The sequence below is a fragment of the Phascolarctos cinereus genome, unplaced genomic scaffold (assembly GCF_003287225.1).
Source record: "Phascolarctos cinereus isolate Bilbo 61053 unplaced genomic scaffold, phaCin_HiC Scaffold_726;HRSCAF=1367, whole genome shotgun sequence".
In the NCBI taxonomy this organism is placed as follows: domain Eukaryota; kingdom Metazoa; phylum Chordata; class Mammalia; order Diprotodontia; family Phascolarctidae; genus Phascolarctos; species Phascolarctos cinereus.
The window spans coordinates 375,249,201-375,275,708 of NW_027556098.1; the positions used below are offsets into that span (position 1 = coordinate 375,249,201).

Consider the following 26,508-nt stretch of genomic DNA (forward strand, 5'->3'; position numbering starts at 1 on the left):
ATGGTTTTTGAGACAGGAAAAAACCCCCAACCCATTTGCCAACACCTGATCTGCAGCAGGGCTAATAAGCAAGGCGAAACCGAGGCATTTTTCTGAGCCAACTGGACACAAAACAGACCTTTTGTTGTTGTTATTTTCCTATACCGAGTTACCTTGATGGTATGTAAAGTAGCACAAAAAAATGAAAATGCAGGATACTTTGAAGAGTCAGGCTGCTCCCATAAAGCCAACGTCTATGAAACGTCAGCATATAGAAGGGGGAGAGTGTCGCCATTTTAAGCCGTGTGTTTGAAAATCCCCACAATACAGCCTAGCAGAAACAGCACTGCCAGGTTTTATAAAATATAGAAAGCTGTTACCAGATCATTTTCTAACCATAGTCATACTCTCTGGAGCAGCACTCATGCCAGCTTTAAAAATAATTAGATTAATAAACACTGCAAATGTCCCCAACCCTGCCCCTAACCCACTTGCTTTTCATCTCTCAGGAAAACAAAACTGACCCTTAACTTAGAAGAAAGTCGATTCTTTCTGGGGTGGTCTCGGTGGTTTTTATGCTATTTCTCAGTGTGGCTGCAGTGAGACGATTCACAGAAGAGCCAAGATCACGATTATGCCAGACTGCTATCTCCCTGTGCTCAGGCACACACTGGCGGTGGCTTCGATGACGTCCCCAAGGGGATGATCATGCCTCTCTCCTGGGCCGGGACAGGGAGATCTACAATGGTGCCTCCTGTCGCTTCAGGCAAGGTCACTCAGCCTATACACTCCCCAGACCAAACCAAACCAAATCAGAGACTTCCCGAGGGGCCCCTCTGAGCCTTCCTTAAGTGTTCAGGCTCACCTTGCAGCTCACTGCACTTCTGTCTACACGGTGTCTCTATCTACATCACCAAGATTCTAGTTTATGAGTGAATTTACTCATAGAAATTTTCACAAAAGACCTATAAAGAGCAAAGGTTCTTGGCCACCTCTGAAGAAGCCAATTTCAATTCAAACCAAACTGGAGAATTCAGTACTGTTTCCAAACCAATGGTGTCAGGCTCTACTGTTGGGACTAAAAATGCAAAGTTAGATTGAGCTGAAGGATACCAGATGCCCATGTGCTCCTCCTATCGTGATGATACAATATTTTGGGAAGGTCTCAGCACCACCAACTCTCCCTACAAACATTCTGTTTGTACTATTTTGTCAGAGAAGTTACGACCAGAATAAAGAAATCGATAAATGCTTTTAGGGAGAACAAAGAAGAAAAAAGATTCCTGCACAAAACAAGGCTGGGGAGGGCTAGTCTGTAAAAGGGTCTCCTTTCATACAGATTCAGGGAGCCTGGAGGGGTACAGCTGGACGCTGATGGAGGAGCAGCCTTTCTGCGCAATCTGGCTAACAATTCAGAAAGCCCAAATCCAGACGTATTCCATGGAGCACGTATCAAGGGTCTGATAGTTCGGGGCTGCCTTGTGAAGTTCCCATCACCACTTTAATAAAGGTAAATCCAATTCTTTGTAACTCTGTGCCACCCACATGGAACAGACACAAGAGTGAGTGCCCTGAAAAGATGATAACCGCCTATAGATGAATACATTGCTGTTATGGAATGTCTCCAAACTCAACAGAATTTGGAGGGGGCAGGAAAAAATGGGGTTAAAAAAACACACCAAAAAAGACCACTTCAACACTTCGTAGGAGTGTATATTTTTCATAGCTACTGTACCTGGTCTATCCTTTATCCTAATTTTGAGTAACTGCATATTCATGCACAATATGACCTCTATGTGATAGGAAGAGGAGCAGTATTCTGTTAAGAAGCGTGTTCTGTTAAAGGGGGAGGACGGGAAGCCCATCCCTCTCCCGAGGCTGTTTTACTTGGTGAGTCTTTTGGCTACGTCACTATATGCTATCTCCACCTCCTTATCACTAGGACAGGTGTTGGTGAACTCATCCCGGCTGTACGCGTTAGTCAAGTAGCGCCAGATGCCACTCATGTCCTTCGGGATGACGAAATTGCGATACTTCTTGGCCACCACCTAAAACACAAAAACACACCGACAGCCCAAGTTAGCAGACTCGCTTTTCCCATGTCCATTAAAGTCCTCCTCCCATGTCACCCCACCTCCACAGCATGGAGAAGCCCTGGATTCTCCAAGGCCATGCCAGGGCAGCACAAGCTCTGGCTGGTCAGGCCAGTAAAAAAGGCTTACAGAGGTGGGTCAGCACTGACGGGGAAAGGCTCCAGGTCAGGGAGCTGGCTAGCAGAAGGTAAATTGCTTTTTTAACCACAGCAACTCATGAAGACTGTTTATTCCAGGGCTGGGAAGCATGGAGCACCCACACACATTCTTGAAGTACTCCAGTATCAAAAGATAAACCACTTTTCTGTTGTCCTCCACATTCAAGTACTAATTGTATGGATCCTCCAGACTTGATTCTGCTTGGAGAAATGTGGTTCCTTCTGTGCCAGCAGGAGCCCCAAAGAGTCATGTGCAAGCACAAATGCTTGCCCCTGGACATCTAAGCATGGGGCGAGATGGAGAAACAGGAAAGGAAAAGATATATTTGGAATGGTGTGTTGTAACGATTACCACTCCATAGCTTTTCCCATTCAGAATCAAGATTTATTCCTGCAGGTCACGGGGGAATCCCACGTAAGAAAAACACATTTGCAGAAATAGCATACTAAAAATAGATCCCAAATCCAATCCGCTGATGTGCATTTCTCGGGGAGCCCAGGGCGCCAGATCTGGGAGGGACCTTTGAGCATCACCCTCACCTCTAACCCTTATTTGGCAGCTGAGGAATCCATGACCCAGGGCAGTGAGCCCAGCTCCGTCTTAAACCACACAGTCAGCTGGGAGTGGGACCACGTTCCCTCTGTCCACGAGTTCACCCCTGGCCCTCACATACATAGATCCAGGGCTGAAAACTCTTCAAGTAAGACTATCTAATCTAATCCCTTCCTTTTACAGAGGAGGATCCAGCCCAGAAAGGTAGGCATCTGATCATGCAGAGCCAGAATCTGAATCCAGGTCCTCTGACTCAAAATTCAGGGCCTTTTTCCCACCTCATGCCACAACTTAAACTGCATCATTGCAGTAAACACAAAGAAAACAGGGCTAGGGTGACCTTTCCTCTGGGCATGCTCAGCTCCATCAACAAGTAGCAGGGCCTGGGCATCCCTTATGACAGGGATAAGTACATGCACTCATCTCTATCCTTGCAAAGCCAGGACCTCTCCTTGTGGCCTCCCGTCTGAGGGACTGCACAGCTCTTCCTGGAGGACCTCGTGAAGGGGATGGGGGAGGGAAAGGCAGAGCAGAGTACCGGGGGGAAGGGCCACAGCTCTGGGCCAAGTGTCCACCCCCTCTGCCGCTGGACTTTCTCACCTATGGGATGGCGAGAACACCACCTGGACTTCCATGTGCCCCCTTGGGCACTCCTTTATACTTGTAGACGTGGTGAATCATTAGGAAGTTTTCTTACTACTGAGTCAGCCTCTGCTTGTCTGAGACCTCCATTTAGGGCTCCCTGAGGACACCCTCTAACGGAGGGAGATGAGGGTCCAGCCCAGCGCCAGGGGCAGACGCGACAGGCTCACCTTAACGATGTGCAGTTTGGGCAGCAAGTTGCAGTCAGCTAATGTCATCTCGTTGCCATCCAGGAATTTACGGGTGGAAAACTTGATGTCCTCCATGCTGTTCTCATCGATTTCATCAGGAAGGGGAGAATTCAGATAGTCATCCAGTTTCTGCAGTGTTTTCAAGAGACCTCGTTCCAATGCTGTAAGAAGGAAGGGAACATCGTGCTTTTAAGAGGAATGCAGCAGACGCTGGCAATTTCTCTGTAGATAAACACACTACGGCCTAATGCCATTAGCGCTCAACCTGGGGAAGGGGAATGCCAGTGTATGAAGATAATAAAGTAGGAATGAGCAAGAACATGGGCACCTATAAGCATTCTGCGCTCATTTACAGTGGGTAGGCATTCTTTTTCCTCGTTCCCACTTTATGCTCTTCTGAAATACATGACTTTACAAAATACATTTTTAAATGCATGATGCTAAACACAAACAAACCAAATAAGCAACGTTAGAGAGCAGAATCACAGGACAGAGCTAGAAGTGGACAGCTAAGTGGTACAGTGGGTAGAGCGCTGGGGCTGGAATCAGGAAGACCTAAGTTCAAATCCAGCCTCAGACACTTTACTAGCTGTGTGACCTTGGGCAAGTCACTTCACCCTGTTTGCCTCCGTTTCCTCATTTGTCAAATGAACTGGAGAAGGAAATGGCAACCACTCCAGTATCATTGCCAAAAACCCCAAATGGGGCCATGAAGAATCGGACATGACTGAAATGACTTAACAACAAGAGCTGGAAGTGATGTCAGAATCTAGTTCTGCGTCCCCGGGCTCTGCCCACAGTCACAGCTCCCAAACAGCCCGTGCTACTCCTGAAAGGCGTGGTTTGGCCGACAATGCTGCCCTCAAACAAACGTCACTCTCCCCTCTTGCTTCCCCCTTTTCCCCCTCCCGCCATTCTGATGATAACAGACAACAGACCCAGGGACCAGCGGAGGAAGTGAAAACAGCAGCACCTTTATTTCTCTTGAAGGCAGCAGAGGGCACTAGAGATCACTAAATATAACAGAACAACATTAGGTTAAGAAGAGAGCTCAAAACAGGGAAAGGAGGAAACCCAGCTCAAAGACCTATGGGGCAATGGAGACTATTACTGTTCTTGCAAGCACAAAGGCCTTCCTGGCCCTCCCGCCTCTGGCTGTGTCCTCCTTCCCATTAATTCCTGTCTCACTCCCTGTTCTGACCATGCTGGCCTCCTCCTTCCTCCCCAAAGGCCTATGATCACACAGACCATTTCCAGGGCCTGCAGCACGTCCCCCATACCCCCACAGACACCTGATGAAATGTTTCTCTTCCAAGGCCCCGCCCAGGTGATACCTCCCCCAGGAAGACTCTCCTTCTTCCTATCTAACAGTGGCCTCCCTCTCCTCAATCTTCCTATAGCTCTTGGGGGGATCTCCTCTTTCCCTGGATCACATCCTACCTTGCAGAAGGCCCAGCTGGCAGAGTGTGTCTTGGTATAGGACTGCACAGGACTCAGGGACTCCACGGTTCTGGCAGGTAGCAGCTGAGTCTTGAGCAGTGACCAATGATGGATGCAAACACTTAATCAATGCATGGTGGAGGGTATCCTGACACCATACACAGTTAGTTATTCAAACTAGGCAGCTGACTGTGCCCTCCTCCCACACGTAAAGCTAAATGCCTTCGTCAGAAGAAACAACAGGGAAGAAAACAAGGTTTCTACAGAGAACAGGCAGTACCCCAGACAGCTGACCACACAAACATCTGAGAGAGAAGAGCTGCTAGGACCCAAGGGCTATGGGCAGAACGGGCCAGTGGCTCCCTGACCACCATCAGAGGTAGCATCAGTGAGCGGCTACCAGGAGAAATGCAGAGCTAAGGAAGGCCAGTCTGCCTGGCTGGTCCAATCCCAGCCTGGGAAGGGTCTAATGTTTCCTACCCTGGAACATAACTAGCACATCTCAGGCCAGCAGCTCTCGGCTATGACAGTGATGCCGGGAAGCTACCTGAGTGAGAAAGGCCCCATTGTATGTTGTAAAGAGCCTGGAAAATCCAGCTCTTGAGCCTGGGCTCTGCCACTGATGACAGATATGACCTCACAACAAGATGCTGAACCTCCCTGAACCTCAGTTTTCTCCTCTACAAAATGGACTAAATGATTTCTGAAGTTCAATCCAATTTTTACATGCTCTGATCCTAAGCCCACAGTTTTTGACCAACTTTGGGCCCTCCCTTCTCTTAAGATGAGAATGTTCCCTTCTAATTCTCCAATTCAAAAAAAATAACCCTCTAGAAAGAGGCAGTATGGCCTCATAGAGGGAGAGCTGGCCTCAGAACCAAGAAGGCCTGGATTAGAGTCCTTACTCTGACACATCGGGCTGTGTGACCCTCAGGATGGAGCAGAGATGCCTCTGCTCCAGTAGAAGGAGTTTCCTCCCCTGGGAATACCCTGCCCTACAGCAATGAAATGATCAGTTCAGTCCTATCTCCATCCCCATTTAATTCTAGCCTTATAATCGTTTTGTTAAGAATGCACCGTCCATCTGACACTCCTTCCCTTGGTCTCCCCAAGTGAATGGGGGGTGTTTTACTTCGCAGATGCTTGGCCTTTTGGAAGATGGTTTTTGTCACTGATTACCACCAGAGTTGCTGAGGACAGAGCAGAGGGAGACCCCGCTTGGACTGGGCACACTGGAGCTTGTGGGAGGCAGTATGGCCTCTGGAGAGAGGCCTGGATGGGGAACATGGAGGCATTGACCCTACTGCTCAGCCTGCCCTCTCCTGTGTCCCCCTAAAAAAGGGCCTTCCATATTCCTGGCTCTCAGCTTTCCTAAAGGCCTCCACCCACTATTCTTTAAACCAAAACAACATCTGTGCAACATCAATCTCTTCTGCCCAGAGAAAAGCTCACAGTGACAAAGTGCCTTTCAGTTGCTTATCAGAGGAAGTGGCAAGAACACAGAGATTAGAAGACAATGAGCTTTGGGGGAGGGGAAGACGGGGATCCAGACCTAGGACTTCCTCTTCACTGGGAGCTCCTCGTGAAAAACCTCTCTAGCCCCGAGGCATCCAACACCCCGCCCACCTACTGACACCTCCCAGGTTTCCTGAGCCCAATCAAGATGGCATTGGGAAACAGTTAACAGAATAAACAAAAATACACTAAGACATCAACAGTACTCAAATGTGATCTTCGAAGTCCACGTGCAGCATGGTGGTCTTTACATCCAGTCTGCAGCCCCATTCCTACCTGAGTTTCACATCTGGCACTAACCCGCTGGCCACCTCAAGCCTCCAAGTGTCCTCCTGGGGCACCGAGAGAGGAAAAGGACTGGTCAATGGAGAGAGCACCGGGGCTTGGCAGGGGCAGGACGCATGAACCACTTACAAAGGGACATTTTCTGTCATAGGCAGTTGGGGTGGGGGTGGAGGACAGTGTCAACTTAAGATTTCATGGGATTAAGGACATTCCCTCCACCAACCCAAATCAACAGCTCTCCAGAACTCAGAAGTCTTGGGGAGCTTCCTGGGGCCCTGAGACATTCAGCACCTCGCCTACAGCCACAGGGGCAGGATGTGCCTGAGGGAAGACTTGAACCCAGGGCTTCCTGCCTCCCAGGATAGCCTTCTATCCATGGCAGGACACTGCTTCACAAGTAGGCAATTCTATCATTTAAAAGTCAACCAGGGTGAGAAGACTTATAACAGGCCTCTAGCTGGTGGATGGCCTTTGTAATAATTAGCCCAAAGCACAGCTATTATTGCCTAGCATCTCTGCTCCAAGTCACCAAAGGATAAAGACCCACGTGAGCACTAGGGGTATAAAAGTCATTCACAACATGGAGTTCTAGAAAAGGAGGTGGGCACATAACACACAGAGGAAGGCTGGAATGAGGCCTTGGTGTCCACACACTATTCCCAGACCCAGAAAAAAACCCGAACCAAACTCTTCAGTGTACAGGACAGATGCCTCTGTTTGCTGGGGCAGATTTCAAGAGGGGCATGATAAAGACTCTGAGGGGGGGGTGAGAGGCCTGGAGAGCTCTGAGCAGCTCCTTTCTATGGACCACATTCCAGCAGCCTACAGTCCATGAGAATCCTCACACCTCCTGGTTAAAAATAAACACAAGCACTTGGCAAACATGGAACACAACCCCCACCCCACTCCACCAGGGTTCTGTTTGGTTTTGAAGAGTGAAGGGCAAGGATGGACCACCTCCTTAAAGGCCAGGTGACACAACGGTGGGGACGCTGGCCATGGCTGCTTCCACAGCTGCCTGGGCAGCACCACATCCCCCATGAGTCACCTCAAGAGTTGGGAGGGGAAGAGGTACAGTGCCACCACCTACTTCAGGCAGGAAATGGCCAGAGAGCCTCTCAAAGAGTGGCCAATGTCCCTGTAAGCAGTGCAAGGCAGAGCCTGAATGGACCAGTCAGCTCCCTGAGGACAGGCACCCTCTGCCCTCTGTGGCAACCCCAGGGCTCAGCACCAAGTCTGGCTCAGAGGGAGTAACTGGCCACATGGTGCAGCAGGAAAGACGCCAGACTTGGAGTCAGAGGACATGGATTCGAATCTCGGCTCTACCATTTCTATAAATGTAAATGTGACTTGGTCACTTTACCTTCCCTAGGCCAGTTTCCTCCTCTGTAAAATAAAGGAGTACTAGATGAACCCAATGTCTGTTCCTAAATCGTAATATGTGGTACATCCCTTTGCTTCCAGGCAAGGACACACTAGTGCCAGCCCAGAGAGGGGCTGCATCTCTCTGTAACCCTTCAGTAAGACTAACGTGATCTCTTGTGTCAAAACTCTTTATTTAACATGTATTAAGCACCTAGTGTGGGTGGTGGAGATACACTAAGGCAGTCCTTACTCTCAGGGAGCTCACATTCTACCCATGGGGACACCACATGCATCACAAGATAGACAATCAAAAGCTGAGAGAGATGAGGGTCAAGAAGAGATCCACGGAACGGCTCTAGCAATGCTACATGCAGAGGGAGAGACGTGACGGAAAGCTGGACAAGGTAACAACCAACTGGAGCGGAGCTGGGAGAGATGAGAAGTGTGCAGAAAACCTGAGCGAAGGAAGGGGAGCGCTCCAGAAGGAGTCTGGACAAAGGCCTGGAGGGGGATGTCAGGCGCAGACAAGAGCTCCTTGTTCACTTGGGCTAAAGAGAATCACGTGGTGAAGGGCCGGGGTGGGGGACACTTGGATGTCTCTCCAAGGCCCTCCAGTCCAACTTCTCATTTTACAAATGAGGAAAACTGAGTCCAAGAGAGGGGAAAGGACCTACCCAGGACCACCCATGTATCAGAAGCAGGATCTGAACCCATGAGGAAAGACCTTTACCAGTTTACAGGCCATCACACAAAAACAAGGCTTCTTTATCTGAGGCACAGACAAGGCTTCATTCTTTCATTAAAGTTTTAGGGTCTTGTTTCAGGACAGCCATCCGCCCAGCACACCTCGAAGCTTTGCAGGAACGCAGGACATCCTTCAGACTGTGCTTGGGGATGGGGAGGGCTCTGGGAATTCCTGGACTGCTCAGCTCACGAAAGGATTCTAGTTGCATTTTAGAAAAGAGAGACCTTCAAACAAAAGTCTACGAGGGAGCCCTGTTCCACCCCAGAGTGGGCCAGAAGACTGTTTTCTGAAGTCTCGCTGCACTTAACAGGTCCCTGGGGTGGGAGGTTACTTAGCAACTGTGCACTCTTATTTACTAATAGGTAACTGAATATCAAGGCCTTTCAGTCCTTTGGGGGGGGGGCCGCAATCGACTTCAGGCAGCAGCACACTAATCTGGGGCAGGGGGAATAGAATATGGTAGAACCTATAGTCACATGAGTCACTTCCTCCCCACCTTCCCCCAAAGGGAATTCTTTCTAAAGGTGGGAAAAGGCTTTCTTTTTAGTATCAGATGAAATCCAACTACACTCCAAACCATAAACACCATTTTAAAATCCCAGTAGTCAGACAAAGTAATTAAAATGTGAAAAAGGGAAGGCTGAACAGCTGAAATTTTGGACAATAATGAAAAGAATCATAGAATTCTTTAACTGAAGGGGATCTTAATGAAGCCTCCTCCTCCAGATAAGGAAACTGAGGTCCCATGTACATGGTCCCAAAGTTCTAGTCAGTGTCAGTGCTGGGAATGAAAGCCAGGTGCCTTGCACTGGACTCTCACAGAGAAGAGAAGGGGATGACAAGAGGGCCGAAGCTGCAGGGAACAGCTCTGGGTCCAAAGCTAAGTCTGTGAAGGGGCCTGACATGCTAGCAGAAGATGGGTGGGGTGGGTGAGGCCCAGCAAGCCCAGGGTGTGAAGGGGGGCTGGCAGACATGTCTGCAGAGCGGTCGGCACACAAACCCTCATCAGAAAGGCCAATGTTAGTCAGCGAATGACTCAAACCCAAGCTGCTATTAGAACAAGGTTAATAAGTGGGAGTGAGGCTGGCCACCAGAAACTCTTTCCTTTTCTTCTGATTATGGGAAAACATCTCATGAAATGGATTTCTTAAATAAAGGCTGAGCTTCAATCCCCAAATTGAGAAGTCCTAAACAAAACGAACACTACTTAATAATCAAGACAAGAACCGCCCACCTAGTCTGGATGTCTGCCCGCCCACGGAGGGGCCTGAGAGCCAATACTGGCAAGTGACAGGGCCAAGCTTACTTTAAAAGCCAGCCCCTCGCTCCCTGTGAGCAGCCCCACTCTTCAGCATCTTCAATCCATTCATGGCCAGGGATGATGCCAGAAGTTGGCACCCAAGAGGGCCCCTACTTAGCTCATCCTCTGGATGAAGCTGAGTGTTTATAGTTTAAGATGAAAAGAGCTGATTTGAGTCTGTCCTGACCAACAATAATGCTGCCCATGCCAGGGGCCTTACAAGAGGAACAGGAGGTGAAAACCACAAAACTGAGATTTACGAACATTTTTTCAGGTCCCAGGATTTAGAGCTGAAAGGGACCTTAAAGATCAGCTGGTCCAACTCCCCCTTTTTACAAAGGAAGAAACTGAGGCTTGAGGCATTGGAGTGACTCACCCAAGGTACCGCAGGGGAGCTGGGACTGTCTCCTAGGGCTCCCAACCCCCAAGATAACACCCTGTCCACTCCCCCCCAGACGTCTCTGCATACGTCACCAACCTCCTTTAACCAAACTCCACAGACACGTTTTTAATCTTTGCCGTAACACCGGTCCTATGGAACTAGTGCTTTGGAAGAACCAGTTAACTTTACACAGGATAAGTCTGTGTGTCAAAATGGAGGCGGGGCAGGGAGAAGACCACCACAGCTGGGGTAGACCAGACAAAGCACCGGCCTGGGAGGCAGAAAGGCCCAGTGCTGTCCTCAGACAAGCTAGGGGACCTTGGGCCAGGAGCCTCCCCTCTCCAGGCCTCAGTTTCCTCCTCTGCAAATGAAGGGGTTCAATATGAAGCTACAAGAGCTTCTTGTTCTAAATTCTAACTCTCATATTCCATAATCCCAGAAACTTCATTCACAAACCCTCTTAAAAGATACCGTATTGGCATTTAACTCTAAGAAACTGTCATCACAGAAAAAAAGAGGATCCTCAAAATTTTTACCTTTAACATGGGTGAGAAATTTGTGTGCGTGCGGGGGCAAAGCTTAATTTCACACAGCCCAACAGGCTGACCAGGCCAACTGCTGGTCTGACTGATTCTCGCTCAGGCTGGATTCAGTCAACAGTTAGCTCAGGCTTGGAGCTGAACCCCAGTACCTGCTACCAAAGCCAGTCATAACCATACCACTCTCAAGGCTGAGGATTCTAATTCAGGGGATGCTGTCAGGTTTGGTGCAGCCCACAGGCTAAGAAGAGTTTTCACATTTTTAAACACAACCTACTTTATGAACTGTGGGAGCTAGATGGGGCTAGAATTTAGGGCAGCTGGGTTCCCAGGCCAGTGCTGTTTCCATCGAATCCCAAATTCTTTGCACTAGCTTTACCTTTAGAGCAGCTTCCTACTAAAAGGTCATGGCTGGTTTATGGAAATAAAAAAGGGGCTCATCTACATTGGTAATCATCTTAGAAACACAGCTTTTAAGAAGTCATAAGACACTTTGGATTCAAAGTACTCACTTATAATCATCATCATCATTATTATCATAATAATTAGTACTTTTTTTTACCTTCATTAGCTTCTGGCCTTGAATTCTTAATAAATGCAGAAAATTTGGCAAAGATGTCCATTCCAGCGGTGTTTGACTCTGGGTGCTTTGGTGAAAGCTTTAAGTATCTGCATGGGAGAAAAAAGGTATTCTGGTTTATACAATTTCCAAAGAATCTTCAGCGCTGTATTTCAGCACAAATAATTTCGTTCACAAACAAATCCCATATTTTCACGTTGCTGTTCACTTTGTCACTCAAGCTATCCTTCAAAGTACTGTTTAAATGTCACCTTCACCATGAAGCTTTCCCTAATTTCCCTCCCCATTTGAAAATTACCTCATCTGATTTTTTAAAATTCTGAAATTAAAAACCAGAGAAGAATATTTCCATATACACAGAAATACACAACTGAAGTTATGTATTAAAGTATGAATTTCCATTTCATATTGCTTACTTTTGAAAAAAAACCCGCATACAATTAATTCCACATGTTACTTTCAAAACTGCCCTCCTTGCTGTAGCTGGCAGAGCCAGCACTAAGCCTAAAGTCAGGAGGCCCTGAATGCCAATCGGGCCTCAGGCCTTAAGTAGTTACATGGAACTAGGGTGCTAGTCACCGCTGGCAATCAGTAGAGGAACTCGCAGCATTAGTAATACAGACATCCCAACCCCTAGGAGTACCCCTGGAACCCTAAGGAAGAGATTGCAAAGGCTCGCTCAGGGGCACAGTGCACTCAGACCACACTCACTACCCTAAACATAAGGGGAAACTTCCTATCCATTACAGTGGACTGTCCACAGGTGAGGTGAGTGCCTTCTAAACCCCAAGGCTCCATTTAAATGGGAACTGTGACCACCAGGGTAAAAAGGATCTCTATTGCTCTGGGTAAAATGGGGGAGGACAAAGGATACTAAGAGTTGTAAGAGACTTAAGGATCAAGTCCAATCCCATAATCAAAAAAAAATATATATGCAATGAAGGCCCAGGGGAGTGGGAGGTGGTGGGAAGTACCCTGAGTAAGGCCAGAACTCTCATTGCCACCTCTGATAAATGTTAAGCGTGGCTCTCCCAACTCCTTGTCCAGGGCTCCTTCTATTAGGTCATGCTGTCCTCTTAATGGGTGACTGGGTCTCAAGCTCAGAGACAGGCTGGGGATAGAAATCAACATCTGGGCATCACCTACTGAGGGGAAGTGAATGGGAAACAAGGGTGACTAGCAGGCCAGTCAGCAAGGCTAGGAGCCCATTTGTGTGAAAGGGCTCTGTGCCCTAAGGAGCGAGGCATCACTCTGGCTGCCCAAGTTGTGCCCACACTCAGGACAATGTGCCACCACAAGCAGGCACTTTCCTGTACTTCTGCCCCACCAGGCTGGACATGACCCCCACATTCTTCATGGTCAGACTACAAGAAGGACCCTTCCCTGGACACTGAAATGGAGGTGCCAACCCTGGCCGGGCTGAGGGATGGCCTGGCAGGCAGGACCAGCCTGGCCTTGCCCTCCATCTTCTGGCCCCACAGCAGGGCTGGGGATGGGGCCTCCAGGATTCAGGGCTAGGGAACCAGCAGACACCCAAGTCATCTAAGATGTACCAGCTCCAGGACCAGCACAAATACAGTAGAGACTTCCCCAAAGGCCTGGATGACAACTGGCTATTTCTTCCCAATGACATTACCAAAGCGATTTTCCTCTCCTTTAAATTCCTTTAAATTCAGAATGAAAGCCAGGAGTCTGTGAGTGAGTGAGAGCGTAGCTCAGACCTTAGGTAGGCTTGGTTATCAGGTACACTATAATGCCAGGAGATCCACAGGAGGCCCAGACGTGAGCAGCCCCGGGCTTAAGGTTAGTCTGGACACAGTAGCAGTGTGACCCTGGGCCTGGAGATTCCCTCTCCATGAACTGGTCCCCAGCTTCCATGACTTTGTATTGACAATTTCCTTGTCCGTGCATATGCCAATCTCCCAGCTCCCTCAACAGCTGCAGGTAAGCTCCTTGAAGGCAGGGAAGGTTTGTGGTCTTTATAGCCCCTGCACTTAGCAGAGTACCTGCAGACACACAGTGCTTAATAAATGCCTACTGACCTTAACTGAGCCTTCTCCACCCCCCTCCCCATATGTAAAATGGGGATAAAAACACAGTACTCAAAGCCTCACAATACTGCTGTGAGGGAAGAACTTTGTAAAACACAAATCTGGAAGGACAAAAAAAATGGATTCTTGCTAATAGGACTTGGCCCTGGAAGATTCCGGATTCTGACACAGGTCTCCTACCTCCCAGTGCCTACCTCTCCCTGCTCCCTGCTACGGAGAGATGGAGTAAGGTCAGATTTGGGGGGTGGGGGTGGGGGGAAACAATTCCTGCTCAGGTTTGGGTTGGAGTAGATAATACTAAAAACCCCTCAAGTGCCTTCCAACTCGGAGAGTCCATAATTCTATAAAACGACAAGTCAAGGGGCAGCTAGGTGGTGCAGTGGATAGAGCACTGGCCTTGGGTTGGAGTCAGGAGGACCTGAGTTCAAATCCCGCCTCAGACATATAACACTTACTAACTCTGACCTGGCACAAGCCACTTAACCCCAATTGCCTCACAAAAAATAGATAGATAGATAGATAGATAGATAGATAGATAGATAGATAGATAGATAGATAGATAATAAAATAAAATGGCAAGTCAGTAAACCCTCTCCTTTTTCTTTATTTTAATTTCCTCCAGAGAGTTTCAATTTTCTCTAGAGAAGAGACCTTTGCCCTCAGATCATGCAGCCAATAAGGAACTGATCAATGACTAAATTCAACAGGCAAATTCCACTTCCTTTTATGCCAGTCTAAACATGAAGCCCTTACTCTCCTGGCTTACTGCTCAGGGAAGGGGAGAGAGAGGAGTGAAAGAGGCAGCTCATCTCCTTCCCTGAGACCATGAGGTTGTTTCCCCCTTTCCAAGTAAATAGCTGGCTTTCAGTTGACATGTTTGGATCAATGATGGACAATGTAGTTACCGACTCGTTCCAAATAGGGAACAACAGCAGAGATGGTGCCAAGGACATAGGGGTCTCCACACATCTGCAGCTGTCTCCAGCCGAGATTCCACAACCCTCCTCCTCCCCTAGCCCACCAAAATTCTGCTATGTTTAATTTTCTCAAATTGGCAAGACCTCATTAATTCAGAATGACTGAGAGGGAAAGTCAGTCTGATAATATTACATGATATTTAATTCAAACATTTATCAAGCACTTCCTACGTGCAATGCAGTGTGCTGCTCAGTTCTGGGAGAGATACATGGATAAATTACACACCATCATTGCCCTTCACTGGCTCATAACCAAATAGTTTTAATACAAAATGGAACTTGGTAAGTGCACTGAACAGAGTTATGTGGAGAAGTGGGTAGAGAGAGGTAATTAACAGATCTTAATAAATGCTTCTTCAATTAACTTGTGGAGGTGGCATTTGAGCTAGGCACCAAGGGATGGGCGGGGATTTCAGCAGCAGTGTGCCTAGGTGCCTAAGGAGGCTGTTCCTTTCAAGAATACACCTGTGACTCCAAGCAGGGTGTCTTTGGGCCTTCTCTACATAACCAGATAAATGCTTCAGGAACACAGATCTATAGCTGAAAGAGACCTCAGGGCCCAGGCAATGAATCCAACCTGCTCATTTTACAGACAAGGGAACTGAGGCCCAGCCTGGCTATGCAGCTTGCACATTGCCACACGGGTAACAAGCAAAAGAGGCAGAATTCAAACCCAAGTTCTCCTACTCTAGAGTTGGGCTCTTTTTACTGTACAACTCCCCTGTCCTCTACTGATCATTCCCTAAGAACCTGCTCAAAGTCATTCGCTGAATAAACTGGGGAGGGGGTGGAAGAGACTAAGCTAAGGGCTAGAGTGACCCTGGTGTCTTAAAAACAGTGCCTACAGAGCCAAACACAAAGTCCAGCAGACAGCAAGCTGGGAAGGGGTCAGTACAGGCATGCTAATGGTGGGGACCTCTCCACCTATAAAATGAGGACCAGCCCAGAGAAGAACAGACAAGCTCATAAGGAACCCATGAGGACCATGTGTTCATGAGGCATGGGAGGCTGCTATCTGCTTTACTACAAGGAATACCCATACCAAGGAAATTATGATAGCCTGTAGTATTGAAATATTCATTCACAGAACTTTAGAACTAGAAGGATCATTAGAGATGATCTAAGCAGATCTCTTGCTTTTTTTTGTCTTTTTTTATTAATTTTTTTCAATTAACACAAATCTATTTTTTTCTTCCTCCTACCTCCCCCTCTAAAAAGAAAAAACAAATTTCTTATAATAAACATGCATAAATAAGCAAAACAAATTCTCATATTGGCTATGTCACCTCTATGTCATGAATCCTCTAGAATCCTGGAGGGTCATTGTGTCTATCAGAGTTCTCCACCATTTCAAAGTTTCTCATCTTTACATTGTTGTTGACATTGTATAAACTGATCTGGTTCTGTTCTCTTTACTCTGCATCAGCTCATATAGATCTTCCACAGTTTCTCTAAAACCACTGCCTTCACCATTTTTACAGCACAATCATTTTCCACCACACCCCTCATCTTAGAGATGAGGAGACTGAGGCCCTGAGAACAGAGGTGACTAATTCAAGGAAACACGCCTGGTTAGTAACAGAGCCAAGACCAGAACTGAGACCTTCTAACTCCTAGTACAGACCTAGGGTCTGTTTTTCTTTTACCACTCTAACCTGCTGCTTCTTGAAAGTAAATCAGCTCAGCTGACGATGATGGATGATCACAAAGTCTAAATATGTGGATGCCAAGTAACAAGATGTTGAACCAAGGACTGGTGGACCATGGGAGGTCATATGGATGTTGGGTGTGAACACCACTTTTAGGAGCATGAGGCTTCTTGGGGGTGGGGGATGCTCAGGGTAAAGAACAGGACAGAAATAGATCTAACCTCCGGAGACACTCCTTCCTCCCCCCAACAGTGGGGGACGGTGTAAATGGGAAATTTACTGGAACAGTCTGCTTGGATTCAGGGGTCAAGGCACGATAAAGGACAAACACAACAAAAAAACACTGGCTCTGCCACTAATCTGTGTGACCTTGGGCAAGTTACTTAGTTAACGCACGTCTCAGTTTCCTCATCTGTAAAATGGGAGGGTTGGACCAGCTAGCCAGAAGGCCCTTCCAGCTTCAGTCCATAATCCGTGGTCTGAGTTTCTATACCAAAACAGTCACTAGAAACCAAGAATTTTGGCACCCCCACAACCAATGGAACCCCTATATCATCACAGCCCATCCACATTAGGTGAGCAGGGCTTCCTTCGCCCTTTCTATCTGCTTAAGGCCCACACCTATGAATTAGCATTACTGTGAAGAGCACTACATGACTCAAGCAGCACAGCTAATACAAGTGTCCTGGGCTGACTGCGATTTTCAAAGGGTTAGCCACTCTACTCATTCATATTCTCTTTGGAAACAGCAAACACTGACCGCACCTGGAGCCAAAAGATGGCAGCCTGAGGCCCAGTTCTACCCCTCATTAGCCAGACAAACCTGAACACCTGCTTCCCCTCCCTCAGTTTCCTCTTCTGTAAAATGAGGAGACTGAACCAAGTGACCTGTAGGGTCCCTTTCTAGCCATTGCCCTCTGGGGCACTGCTGGAGATCTGCTCCTTTCTCAACTTCTCACCAGAGTGAAGGCCGGCGGATGCTGCCTTAAACAACAGTGCCAGACATCCTGCTTCCATTTTCTGTCTATGTACAGACCCTGCAGAAAAGCCAGCCCCATCCTTCTTCTGACCTCGGTGGCCTGTCCACCAGTCCATGGTGGAAGCAGGCCTGCTTCTGCCCCAAACTCAAGCCACAAATGTTCTCTGAATCAGCTGGGTGGAGAGAGAAGTCCTTTCCCCAGAGCAGAGAACTCACTGCCCTGACAAAAAAAGAGTCTGTGGTCAAACCTGTAATTACACAGAGAGGTCGGCTCTTTCACCAAGGGCCTGAATTTGGTTCCTTCTAGATTGAGAGAAGGCTTTGGTAAGAGCTTTTCCTCTGTCTCTTAAATCACTCCCAGTCAGTCTCCTCCACTGACCCTTCCGCCTGCTGTTGTCAGCGGCCAGGATGAAACAGACAGGAGTCCTGTCCAGTGTGACCAGACACACCCAGCTCAGTCGTTGGAAGCTAGGATGGGTGCCTTTCCTCCCCACCCCACACCCTAAGAATGAGAAAGCTACAGGGAAAGAGTTTGTAAGAAGGAAGAGCAATGGTTAACACCAGGACAGGATGGTCCAGAGAAGGCGCACTGTGCTGCTCCTAGAAACATTTCCTCTTCTTGCACATTCTCCAAGGAGAGAGTCGAGCAGGACAAAGATTATACACTATTTGGTCAGCTTTCCACACAAACAGCTGCATTCTAGCCAGAGTAAATACATTCTCAACCCTGACATGCTTTTTAAAAAACATCTCTTTTGTTCAATTCAGTACACAAATCTCATCTGGGAAGTTTGGTCTCTGTTTCTCTCTTCTGCAATATCCTCTATTGCTGGAATTCCGTTGTCAGTTCCTAAGTGCCTCGTATGTGGGACTGGGTTTCTGCCCACGATCAGGCTGCAACAATGGCCAAGGAAGATTGCTCAGAGGGAGCAAGGGAAGGAACACTGGGCTTGCAGGGAGAGGACCTGGCTCTCCTGCTCAGAGGTTGGTCACCTTGGCCAAGTGACTGCCCCATCTTGAGCCTCAGCTCCTCGTCCATAAAGATGAGACCCTTCCAGCTCTGAATCTAGGATGTTTTGATATCACAGAAATGCATGATCAGAAAAGAAGGTGGGCTGGTCACCTTGGGAAACAGGCAGACAGTACATGTGTTCCCTTGGTGTCCACAACAGGTCCTTACCCAAGCACTACTTAATGGTTATTATTTGGGCCCTGACGGATCAGAGTGAAGGTAAATAGTAATTGTTTCTCTTTTGGTGAGCAACTCTGAGAGTCTGGTTCTCCCAGTTTGATTTTTTTTTTTTAATTAAAGGGGCCATCCCTTGGCTCACTTCTTAAACAGCAATAATCACTGAATGGGTGTTGCCTCAGTCAAAGTGAAAACTCGGAAAGACTGTAGCTTAAAAAGGCCAAGGTCTCCCACTGCATCCTAGGCCATCTCCAGTTGTCCTGATCTATATCTGGCCATGGACCCAGAAGGCTCAGGAGGAGAACGTGAGGCCAGAGACCTTGCACAGCCCTCTCTCACTTAAATCCAATTCACTTGCAAGTCATAGCATCATCTTCCTGATGTCACGGTCCTCTTCAAGAACGAAGGACAAGCCACACAACAGCTGAGTAGGCCAGAGAAGGCTCCCAGAATGCGGGGGGAAGAGGACACAGACAAGGGCCACCCAGATAGAGAAGGTGTGAAGAGAACGAAGTCTACACTGCTGCAGGAAGCCCCCAAATCAATGAGGTCACAGGTTCATCAGGGCCCTGAAGCCTTGTGGGGCAGACCCTGGGATCTCAACACAGAAGAAGAGCTGACACTCTCCTGGGGAATAAGAAACATATACAACTTAGTGGGAGTCTGGGGAGATGATGGTAGAGGAGGATAGGCAGGAACAGTCCAAGTAAGTTGTATGAGAAATGAGAGAAGAGAGAAGGCCCTTTGAGCTGGGGGTGGCTGGGAGAAAGAGGGCAGGCAAGGGAGAAGAGGTTTCGTAGGAGACAGTACATAAGCTGGATCTTGAATAAGAATCATCAATGCGAGTGAATGCACATTTACATAGTGGTCTAAAATTCACAAAGTACTTTTTTCTCTCAAGAACCTTGGGAGGTAGCCTAATGCAAGTGTTATTATCTCCATTTTAAACTGCCTTGCCCCGGGGTCACACAGCTAGTAATTTTCAGACACAAGTACAGTCATCAAAATGCTGACTCTAAGCACAGTGCCATAATGCCTCCCCTTGAAGAAAGAAGGCGGCTTCTAGGTCTAGGGAAGCCTGCACTGAAGGAAGCAGCTCCTCGGCTGGCCCTCGGCTGAAAGGTGGAGGCTGGCAGGAGCAGGGAAGGAGGAAATTTATTCCAGGCAAACGGAAGGCGTGAGCTCAGACTAGGAGGTGGGCCAGAGAATAGAGAATGATCTAGTTTGGCAGCAAGAGAGAATGTGTGAAGGGGAACAACACAGCACGAGGTTAGAAAGGTACTCGGGAACCAGGGGCCACACGGGCCCTTAAGTGCCAGGATCATTGGATTTGGAAGCCAGCAGGCTACTGGAGTTTTCTGAGTAAAGGAGGGTGACTGAGGCAGAACAGGAGTGAGGATTCCTCAGGGAGGAGGAGGGGGGAAAACAGGCTGCAGAAGGGACAGCCTCTAAGTGGTCCCATGTTTTGACTGGACAAAAAGGTTTCAGCACCCACTCCCAATATGTGTGTATTTATAAATTACATACATGTACCAGTTTATTAATAGGTAATTATATTATATTATACTCTATCATAAGACATACAAAATGGACATTTTAAAGGATGATAAAATATTTTAAATATTCTTACTTTCTTATTTTATTAATAATATAAAAGGCTTTTTTGTTCTAACATATTTTTTAATAGTGAGATGACTGAATATATTTCATTTGTTTCCAAAAATCTCTGATTATGTCCACAGGGGATGAAGTGGATCATAGATAATAATTATTTGCTAGCTATTAAGTCAATTGATTTGACTACTGTAACTAGCCAAGCAAGTGAATATCTTTCAGATATGTTATTGAAAGATATACAATGTAACAATTAAATAACAGGACCTCACAATCTGTGCCCAGAACAGGCTTTTTATCAGGAGGACGGTTTCACCTGGTATAGGTATTTACCACCTATGATGTAAAAACACGCCAAAGCGAATAATCTCTATTCTGAATTCTGCAGAAAGTGGCCATTAAAAATCCGTTCCTCTTTTTTAAGTGGCTCTGTTTAATGGATGATACATTTAGCTGCGTAGGAGAGGGAGAACAGGAATTTCAGGTCCCCCTGCAGCCTGGAAAACCTCACTGCTGTAGAGCAGACATGCTACCACCCCTGCCCTAAAGGCAAGATCTTTTTACTTTGGGAGTCTTCTCTGGAGCTGGTTTCAGAGACAGGACAAGATCTACCTACTCTACAAGCCCAAGCACATTATGGGTTCTGGACCAGGGAACCCCTCTGAATTGGAGGTAGGCATGAAGTGCATAGTTTTGACCTGAAGCTAAGGATAAATATGGGGACCAGACTCCAGGTAGCACCAAGTTCAGTCTAGAAACTGATCAATGCACTAAAAGCCCTTTGTCCATAGCCTTCACCCAGCAATGCAGTATGAGGCCTGTGCCTCCCCAGCCTCCCAAGAGATCAAACAAAGAGGACAAGGACCCACATGAACAAAAATTAGGCCACTCTTGGTAGTGGCAAAGATCTAGCAGCTAAGGAGGTTTCCTTCTATTGGGAGAAGGGCTGAACAAAGGATGGTGTATGCATATCATGGAATATTACTGCACTGTATGAAATGATGAGAGGGAAAGTTTCAGAGAAACTTGGGAAGATTTGTATGAGCTGAGGCAAAGTGAAGTGAGCAGAAACAAGGAGAATGATTTACACAACAACCACACTGTAGAGACAAAAAATTTTGAAAGGCTCAGCAACTCTGATTATTGTAATCACCAACCACGATCCTGGAGGGCCAATGATGAAGCATGTTAGCCACCTCTGGACAGAGAGGGGATGGACTCAAGATACAGAATAATACTTCTGAACATGGCCAGTGAAGGAATTTGTTTGTTTCTTTTTTTAAGTACCTATAGCTGTTAAAAGGGCTTCCTTTCTCTTTTACCATTGGGGTAAAAGGGAGGGGCGGGGGGGGGAGAATAATTGTTGTTTGTTAATTAGAAAACAATAAAAATATATGATTTTTAAAGAGCCTATGCTAATGACTACACATTAAGGAGGGGGCCCCTGAACTTGTTTTCTTGAGTTGCCTTATTTTCCCAGATGAAGCCCCAACCCCCCCACTCGCCAGTAACATGATTTGCTACTTTCAATCCTAACATGTTATAACCTATATAAAACTACTTGCCGTCTTAGGGAGGGGGATGGGGAGGGCGAGAAAGAATTGGAACTCAAAAGTTTAAAAAAAACTGATGTTAAAAATTATTTTTATAGGTAATTGGGGAAAAGCCTATACTAAGAAATCACCCATAATTATGGAAAGGGCTGTTTCAGCTGAGTGATGAGGTCAGAAGTCCCACTGCAAAAGACTGAGGATCATGTAAAAAAAGAAGTAGCAACAAGTGGAGATAATTAATGAAGGAAGAGGAGGCATGCAGAGAAGGGAATGTCCAGAGGGCATTTTTTAAGGCTGGGGAAGCTGGCCTGTTGGAAGGCCTCAGCCGCCAGGAGAGGGTGAAGAACGGAGCTCATGATCTTTCCCTTAAACCCTCCCTGTCCCCTGCCCCACCCCTCCAACCTTCCCTGTTACCATGGAGGACAACACCATCCTCTCAGTCTCAAGCTAGGAGTCATCCTGGATCCTCACTCTCTCTCACCGCTCACATCCAAGCTGTTGCCAAAGTCCCCTGATTCCATCTTTGCAAAACCTCTCCAATACATCCCTCTCTCTCTTCTGACACTGCTACCACCCCAGTGCAGGCCCCCATCACTCCACACCCGGACTACTGCAATAACCCGCAGGTGGGTCTGCCTGCCTTAAGTCTCTCCCCAATCCCATCCATCCCCCCATTCAGCCACTAAAGTGAGTTTCCTAAAGCACAGATCTGATCATATCAACTGCTGCCCCCCAATAAACTCCCGTGGCTCCCTACTATCTCCAGGATCAAATACTAAAAGCTCTGTTTGCCATTCAAAGCCCTTCCTAACCCAGTCCTCTCCTACCTTTCCAGTCTTCTTACACCTTACTCCCTGACACATACTTTTCAATCCAGTGACACTGGTCTCCTGGCTGCTCCAGGCCTTTTCTCTAGCTGTCCCATGCCTGGAACACTCTCCCTCCTCCGCTTCATCTACCGACCTCCCTGGCTTCCTTCATATCCCAACTAAAATCCCATCTTTTACAGTAAGCCTTTCCCAACCAACCCCTCTTAATTCTAGTGCTTCCCCTCTACTAATTATTTCCTATTTATCTCGTACAGAGCTTGCTCTGTTTATATTTGTTAGCATGTTGTCTCCTCAAGGAAAAGCACTGTCTTTTGCCTCTGTCTTTCTTTTTCTTTTTTTGGCGAGGCAACTGGAGTTAAGTGACTTGCCCAGGGTCACACAGCCAGTAAGTATCTTTTGCCTCTTGCAGTATCCCTACAGTGCCTGGCACATAGTAGGCACTTTATAAATGTTTACTGATTTGACTGACTGAAGACTAGAAAAAGGAAAAGTGACTGAAGATGTAATCATGGAGAGAAGGTTAGCACTCCCTGTGATAAGGATGGAGGAGGTCCTAATGGCCTTTACAACCCATATACAGTTACGGCACTGCTCCCTACTCTATGGCATCTAACCATGTTAATCTACTGCACGAGATGGGAGAAGATGAAATACAGTTATATGTAATGGGGTTCACCCTGTCAAGAAGAGCCACCTCTGTCACAAACAAGGGAAGTGGGAGATGACGTCAAGGGAATCTAAAATAGAGAGAATGGGAGAAGAGGGAGGCCACGTGGAATGGACTCAATTTTTTCAGTAAAGTAAGAAATAAAGCCCTTGACTGGGGGAAGGAAGGGGTGTTGAGGAGGATAGCAGGAGGGCACAGGGAGGGCTTGAGGAGTAAAGGTTTGGAATCAGGACACTTCCAACTCTGACTTTCTATGGGCTAAAGGTTCTTCCAGCTCTGACACTGCATGTTTTAAGGTCCCCTTTAACAGCCTCTGGACTAAAGTCTTATCAGTTCTGCTATTTTATATTTTAAGGTCTCTTACAACTCTGACCATCTATGTACATTTTCAGGCCCCTCCCAGCTCGGACTTTCTATGATGCTCTTTGTTAGTAGCACCAATAAAACCCTTATTAGAGAACACCAAAGCTATCACTTAAATTAAAGTCTGAAATTATCTACAGATTTAAATTATTCAGCTGAACATTAAGTACTATGTATTAGGCAAGGAAGAGTCAGAGATAAATAAATCTTGGTCCTTATCTCACAGAGCTTATAATCTAGTAGGGGGAAGAGAAAAAGAAGACAAGACATGAACACAAATATAAATGGGTGCATATAATAAAGGGGTAAAAGATGAGATGAGGAAAAGACCACTTCTAGCTAGAGTAAATTACCCAATGTGAACTAACTGCACATAAAACTGGGATAATAACATGTGCATGACCTCACTAAAGGGTAGTGGTGGATAAGGCACTTTGTGATGTTTAAAGCATTGTAGAAGCCTAAGTGATTACTGCTGTGTGATGGACATTCTCCAACCGGCTGCCCCGCTTGGGCCTTTAGCTAATGACATCTATGCACCGCTGCTCCCTTTCCCATGGACTCCGCTCTGAACCTGCCTTTAATTCAGGCTTCTGCAAGTCCTTCTCTCAGACCCACCTGCCCTGACACTTCAGGCCCTCCCCTCTCCTGGGTCCAGCCAACCCTCCTGATGTAGCTCATCCCACCACCGTCTAAGCACCAGTTCAGACAACCCTTCACTTACATTCAACAGAAAGTCAATACTTTGGGAGCAAAGGCTCTTATTTACTCCTAATATGACTACTGTTAAAATAATTTGGCATTTGCACATTAACCAGATGTAAAGTCTGTTTAATGTATCAGGAGACAGGATTCTCTTTTTCAAAGACCAGTTGTTCCATCTATCCAGTAAGAAAAGAAAAGAAAAGAAAAGAAAAGAAAAGAAAAGAAAAGAAAAGAAAAGAAAAGAAAAGAAAAGAAAAGAAAAGAAAAGAAAAGAAAAGAAAAGAAAAAAGAAAAGAAAATTGTGGCACTATTTCCATGCATCATTTTGTCTTTGATACTCACTTAGGTGGGCATAAGACTTCCTCAAGGAACTCCTCAATCTTGTTCACATCCGTTTTGACTTCACTGTTGAAAGTTATAAATGGTGGGTGAGTCCCTGGAGCCAAGTTCTGCAGGTCTGCAGGTTTCCTAGTGGACAAAAAAGGGGGGGGAGAGTGTCAAAACCTAATCATTCCTTCTCTTAGAGACTTGGAATAGTCTCCAGCTCCCCAGAAAACAGTCCTCGCAAAGAAAAGTGATTAAGTTACAGATAATGATAACATGAAATTTACTTCTTTAATTAAGTGAACTACCTCCAACTTCACTCGGATTAAAAACAAATTTACATTACATTGAAGAGAGCCCATTATGAAGGTGTGATGTTTTTCATTATGTGAGTTTTCAGGACTGAACTGATGGCCCCTAATGAATTCCCCCAAAAGTACTTTATTGCATAGTCCCTACATAAACATTTGGGTCCTATTTATCCTTCATCATACCACCATTTGGTCTAGCTAGTGCCTCATCTTTGACAGCCATACCTTACCAGGAAATGAGATAACATTGTTAATTCAGTCCCCTACTTAGGCTATGCTTGTCCATACCCCTTTTCTCAAATCAAGAAAACAAAACTTTTACAGCAAATTTTATAGAATCTAGTCTTCAGCTACTTTTTAAAAATTCAAAATTTTATCATTTTCTTTGATTTTCTATTCACCTCCTTTAACCATGACTTTCATTATGTGCTGTTTGAAATATTATATGTGTGTGCATATGTACACATATACAGAGTATACATGTGGGGTGTGGGTGTGAGTATGTGCGGAGAGGAGAGAGAGAGAGAGAGAGAGAAGATTTAAAATGAAAAAGGATCTTAGAACACAAAATGTTTTAACTGGAGGGGAGCTCAGAAAGCATCCATTCTAAACTCCCTCATTTTACAGATTAGGAAGCTGAGACTCATGGATGCTAAATGACTTGCCTAAGGTCACACAGGTAAGTAACCAGCTGAGGTGGTATGACAAGTTAAATCCAATGCAAAATTTTGGGAAAATAGGAATCTTGGATTTAGAAAACAGAAAGGAGCCTTCCAGGTACACTATTTGGGAAGTAACATGAGATAGTAGAAAGACTACTAGACTGGGAAGCTCAGAGATATGAGTAGTTCCCTCCCCAAACTCTGCCGTGTAACATGAGCAGACACTGCATCTTTCTGATCCTGGGTTTTCTGTGATATAGTGGGAGGAGCACTGGATTTGGAATCCAGAAGGCATGAAGTAAAACGCAGATGATAATACACGACAGGATTTTTGTGAGCTAAGTACCAGGAGCCACTTATTTTTCACCTAAATTATCTCTTTAAAAAGTTCTGTCTGGTTCTAGACTCTCTTATTCTAGGAAAAATGGAGATGATACTCATGCCACTTACTTTTAGGAGCTATTGGATCAAAAGACATAGGATACGGGAAACACTCTGTAATAACAAAGCACCATATAAGTGTAAACTTATACTTAACTGGGGGGGAGGGGGCTGGAAAACCACAGGTACTCTAGAGAGGAATCATTTTGTTCCTAATCAGGGGCATCTGCAGTTTGTTAGTCCCTTTCACTTATCACTAAGACCACCTGCTTTCCCTTTTCTTTTTTCCACTTGTGAGGTATAGAAAATTATGTTTCCACAGAGGCAGAGGAAGTGGTCCTAACCATAGAACTCAGAAGTGTCTACAGGGGCAAAAGGAGCAATTTTACTCAGAATTGTTTTTAGCAATATGTAGAATCAGAAGGAACCAGCCGAAACCAGCAGTGTGGTTGAAAATGTAGAAAGCAGGACAAAATCTCAATCCAA

The 26,508-nt window shown here is 46.4% G+C and overlaps 1 protein-coding gene and 1 non-coding gene across 2 annotated transcripts in view; one reads left to right on the forward strand and one right to left on the reverse strand.

The window, feature by feature from the left end:
* Positions 1–1,671: 1,671 nt before the first annotated feature.
* CLIC4 (chloride intracellular channel 4) overlaps positions 1,672–26,508 on the reverse strand; it is a 95,159-nt gene continuing 70,322 nt past the window's right edge. The window contains exons 3-6 of the mRNA XM_020983128.1: positions 24,687–24,812; positions 11,750–11,856; positions 3,596–3,777; positions 1,672–2,027 (exon numbers count right to left, since the gene is read on the reverse strand). Of these exons, the coding sequence (XP_020838787.1) occupies positions 1,863–2,027; positions 3,596–3,777; positions 11,750–11,856; positions 24,687–24,812 (580 nt within the window). The 3' untranslated portion in view covers positions 1,672–1,862. The remainder of the gene's footprint in view (positions 2,028–3,595; positions 3,778–11,749; positions 11,857–24,686; positions 24,813–26,508) is intronic.
* On the forward strand, positions 23,107–23,234 carry LOC144454689 (U6atac minor spliceosomal RNA). The gene has a single exon (XR_013483199.1). It is a non-coding gene; the product is annotated as a U6atac minor spliceosomal RNA (small nuclear RNA).